This window comes from Rutidosis leptorrhynchoides, chromosome 6 (genome assembly GCF_046630445.1).
Source record: "Rutidosis leptorrhynchoides isolate AG116_Rl617_1_P2 chromosome 6, CSIRO_AGI_Rlap_v1, whole genome shotgun sequence".
Taxonomy (NCBI): Eukaryota; Viridiplantae; Streptophyta; class Magnoliopsida; order Asterales; family Asteraceae; genus Rutidosis; species Rutidosis leptorrhynchoides.
The window spans coordinates 4,965,415-4,970,671 of record NC_092338.1 but is presented as its reverse complement, the minus strand read 5'-3'; the positions used below and the strand labels follow the sequence as shown (position 1 = coordinate 4,970,671).

At 42.9% G+C, this 5,257-nt stretch overlaps 1 protein-coding gene across 1 annotated transcript; it reads left to right on the top strand.

The window, feature by feature from the left end:
* The first annotated feature begins 2,014 nt into the window (after window positions 1-2,014).
* On the top strand, window positions 2,015-2,509 carry LOC139852243 (uncharacterized). The gene has a single exon (XM_071841481.1). The coding sequence runs from the start codon at window positions 2,015-2,017 to the stop codon at window positions 2,507-2,509; it is 495 nt and encodes a 164-aa protein (XP_071697582.1).
* The last annotated feature ends 2,748 nt before the right edge of the window (window positions 2,510-5,257 follow it).

Below are 5,257 nucleotides of genomic sequence, written 5' to 3'. Positions count from 1 at the left end.
ATATTACTATTTATTTTGATGAAAGTAATAATATATTGTTAATATAATATTTATGTTTTAACTTGTAGTTACATTTATTATTACAATTTATTAGTTATGTAATATTTAATAGTTATATCTATAATAACATATATTTAATATTTAATATCAATACATTACAATATATATATATATATATATATATATATATATATATATACATATACATACACAATAATAATAATAATAATAACAATCTATTTAATAATATAATTGATAATGTTACTTAACAATAATACCAATAATGATAATAATATAATAATTATATTCAGTTTGTAATTAAGTTTATTATTTATTATAATACCTTTTACTATATAATTTTATTGATTCCTTTTTATTTATTAATTATATGTATTTATTACAATATTACATATGTATAGATTTCATATATATTTACATATTTATTTATACATCGGTGTTCGTGAATCGTCGGGAATAGTCAAAGGTATAATGTATACATGAACACATTTCGAAGTTTTTGAGAATTCAACATTACAGACTTTGCTTATCATGTCGATTTCATATTAAGACCAAGTTTAAATTTGGTCGGAAATTTCCAGGTCGTCACACTAGCGCTGACGGGAGCTCGAGGATGACGGAGATATCGTTCCCAGCCATTCAGATGTTCAACACTTCCTGCCCACTAATTGTAGTGCAGGGATATCTGCCAGAGTCAGGACATGGCGTTAAGCGCCTTCACATAGACAACGGAAGTAGCGTCGACATCATGTACGAGCATTGCTTCCGGCAGCTACCCACAACAGTGAGGCGAACCATCAAACCTCCGACTACGGCTTTATCCGGATTTTCCGGTGAATCAGTGTGGCCTATCGGAATCTTGGATTTGAAGCTTGAGCTGAGAGACAGCAGAGATAAATCAAAGAAGTGCACTGAAAGCATAGAATTTTGCGTTGTGCGCTCGTACTCTAGATATAATGCTATACTAGGGAGGACTTCCATCCAAAAATTTGGCGCTATACCGTCCACCATTCACGGGATGGTTCGATTCCTGACGAATCAAGGAATTTCCACCCTCGAGTCAACACCGTTGGACGCCTTATGCGCGTTTGTCACTGATAAGGGTAGCGCTACTCCAGAAGAAAAGGGCGCAAATGAGTGGTGGGTCATAGTCAATCCCGAGTATCTGGAAAAGAAGGTGAAGATAGGGGGAGCCTTAAACACAAGACTAAGGAAAAGCTGAGGAACATCTCATCGCTAACTCTGACGTGTTTTGTTGTCGTGATGCTGACATGACTGGAGTACCACGAGAGATAGCGCAGCATCACCTCTGCGCCAGCATCAACTTGACCCCGATTAAGCAAAAGAAGCAGCCCATGGCCCCAGAGAGAAGTGAGTAGTTGCGCAGAGAAGTGGATAAGTTGGTCAAAGCCAACATACTACGCAAAATTAACTACCAGACATGGGTAGCCAACCCTGTGCTGGTGGCCAAGTCGGATGGAACGTGGCGGCTCTGTATTGATTTTAAAGACATTAACAAAGCCTGCCCCAAAGACAACTATCCTTTGCCAGAAATAGACTGGAAAGTAGAGTCGCTTGCTGGTTTTAGGTTCAAATGCTTCCTGGATGCCTACAAAGGATACCACCAAATACAAATGGCGAAAGAGGATGAAGAGAAAACCGCGTTCCACACAGACCAAGGGATATGCTGTTACACTAAGATGCCCTTTGGACTAAAGAATGCAGGCGCTACATATCAACGCACTATCGATACAGCATTCGCTAAGCAGATAGGGCGCAACCTTGAGGCATATGTTGACGACCTCGTCATTAAGAGAAATACCGAAGAACAATTGTTGGCCGACATACTTGAAACGTTTAACACGTTCCGAAGCATCAACATGAAACTCAAGCCGGCCAAATGTAGCTTTGGAGAAGAGGAAGGGAATTTTTTGAGACATATTGTGACTCCGCGTGGAATCAAGGCTAACCAAAGAAGATAGAAGCAATTGAAAAAATGTCCTCCCCTAAAACAAAAAAGCAAGTTCAAAGCCTCAATGAGAAGTTAGCCGCATTGACGCGATTCCTGTCTAAGGCCGCCGAAAGATCACTCCCGTTCTTTCACACCTTGAGGGATTGCGCTAAGAAGTCAGACTTTAAGTGGACTGACGAGGCAGAAAAGGCGTTCCAGGAGATGAAAGCACTCCTCAAAGATCTCCCAACGCTAACGACGCTGATTGCAGGCGAAACCCTGATACTTTACCTCGCAGTATCTACAGAGGCTGTTAGTTCCGTTTTAGTTGTTGAACGAGGGGACCAAATACCAATTTACTTCGTCAGTAAAGCGCTATCAAGAAGCGAACTAAATTATCACCCCATCGAAAAACTTGTGTACGCGCTCGTTGTCACTGCCCAACGTCTGTGCAGATACTTCCAAGCACATCCGATAATGGTGCTCACCGATCAACCTATTCGACAGCTACTCTATAAGCCCGAGATATCAGGCAGCTGACCAAATGGGCAATAGAGCTAGGTGAGCATGAAATCTCATATTGCGCTAGAAGTGCTATTAAGGGGCAGGTGTTGGCCGATTATTTAGCCGAAATGGCCACTGATATGCCAGCGATAGATGACCCTGAACAGCTTTCTGCGCCCCCACTCGAACTGTGGGAGCTCTATACCGACGGCGCAGCAAGCTCCAAGGGCATTGGCGTAGGATTAATTCTTACAGGCCTGCATCAGGAAGAGCATACATACGCACTACGATTTAACTTTAAGGTGACAAAAAATGAGGCAGAGTATGAGGTGCTGTTAGCAGGAATGCGCATAGCTCAAGAGCTAGGAATCAAGAAGCTGCAAGCCTACATGGATTCACAGCTAGTCGCCAATCAGATAAACGGCACCTTTGACGCCAATGACAAATCCATGCAATCATACCTGGCTTTGTTTCATTCTCTAACCGACACGTTCGTCGACTTCCGGATCAGCCAAATTCCCAGGATCCAGAACAACCAGGCGGATGTACTCAGTAAACTGGCAGTACTTACTTTCAATCACCTGGAAAAGAAAATATTAGTAGAGAAAGTCTTCACGAAGTCCACAGAGCCAGAAACTACAATCGCATCTGTCGAAGAAGAATAAGCAACTTGGATGACAGATATCATAGAATTCCTGCGAACCGGATCCTTACCCGAAGGAGAGAAGGAAGCAATGAAGATCAGGGTGAAGGCACCAAACTACGAGTTGCGAGGAGAAATTCTATATCGAAAGTCTTATTAAGGTGCGTCCCTGCACTGTGTAGGACCTAAAGAGGCTGCTACGATCATCGATGAGGTTCACAAAGGATCCTGCGGGTTGCATTCTAGGTGGAGGACAGTCACCGAGAAGATTAAGCGACTAGGATATTATTGGCCTAGAATGTATGCTGACACGGCTGAAAGGATTAGAGTTTGCCAGGAGTGTCAGTTACACACGCTCGTCAGCAGGGCGCCTCAGCATCCCATGATACATATCGTATCACCATGGCCATTTTGCAAGTGGGCTATCGACATAGTGGGACCTTTCCCAAAAAGCGCGGGAAATGTTGAATACCTGGTGATGGCTATTGACTTCTTCACCAAATGGTGGAAGCAAAGCCATTACGCACTATTACAAGTAAGCAAGTTAGAGATTTCTTCTGGGAAAGCATCGTGTGCAGGTTCGGCGTACCTAATGAGATTGTTAGTGATAATGGTACTCAATTTGAAGGTAACCCCTTCCACAGCTAGTGTCAAGATTTGAATATTAAACAACGCTTCACTTCCGTTGCGCACCCTCAGGCAAACGGTCAATGTGAGGTCACAAACAGAGACATTGTACACGCCATCAAAGCAAGATTGGGGATGAAGCGCAGCGGATGGGTGGATGAGTTACCAAAAGTCCTATGGGAACACAGAACAACGCACAAGAATTGCACATGAGAGACTCTGTTCAGTCTGGTATACGGTTCGGATTTAGTAATCCCAGCAGAGATAACAGCTCCGACAGAAAGAATTTTGTCATACAGAGAAGGCGGGAATGACGAAACATTGTGCACCAACCTAAACTACGCGGAGGAGCGCAGGGAAATGGCAGCAATCCAAGAAGCCGTCAACAAGCAGCGCATTGCAAAAAATTACGACAAGTGCGTAAGGGAAAGAACATACAAGGTAGGAGACCTTGTGTGGCGCGAAAACCAAGCAAGCAGGGCCCAAAACACTGGAAAGTTAGGGCCAAACTGAGAAGGACCTTACAGGGTCGTTGGGATCAGCAACACTGGAATTTACAAACTGGCAGAGCTTAAGGGAAATCCAATCAAGCGGACCTGGCATGCTACCGCTCTTAAAAAATGCTACATGTAATATAGAAAATAGGAGACTTGATCAATCACCTACTTTGTCTAGACTTGCATGTAATTACTAAACAATGCGCCTTTGTAGGTCGACCGTGTACCGCGCTATTGTAAACTCGTTTTTCGATTATGTTAAATCATTAAGTCATTTTCAGTTAAGATTTCATGTGCCTCTTTGAGCTGAATAGCTTTATGATTTGAACTGCACGCACACAGTAAAATACTAGCGCGTTCCTGCCTACTTAAAGGATGACTTTCCCTAGCTCCCGTACGGCAGAAGTCTGTTTGGCGACAGACTAGACTTATTACCGGAGAGCGACGGTCATTGGGTTGACCTAGTTCCACCTGAGCAGACCTAGGGATCTGCAAGTCATGAATATAAACAAAAAAGCGTTGGTCGCGCTTGACAACAGTCCCAAACTAACGTTTGGTGACTCTTCGACGTGATTACAGGCGCGCAACCAAAGTGTGTGTTGAGTGCACATCAGCACACATGAAGGTTAGCGACGGCACACCGAGAGTGTAAAATAACAGTAAGTACCAGGTAACGAAACAAGAATACGAAAAGTAAGCGCATCACAAGCTTACATTGTGGTAATACATTTTCCATTTATTGTGAAAAAATACACTTGATACAAAATGTTACACGCGTTGTGACGCATCATGATATTACAAAGCAAAATTACAACTTAGAATCTATCAACTCTCGCGCCAAAACTCGCGGATTGCACAACAACTCCTCAAGCCGGGGAATGGGGATATGACGTAGCGCTCTGCAGGACTCCCTAGCGATTTTTCGCGCTCCAGGAATAAGGCAGTCTCGAACAGCCTTGGGAAGAATAGTGGGCACCTGAATGTGTTCCTTTATGATATCCAAAAAAAGTTAAGGCG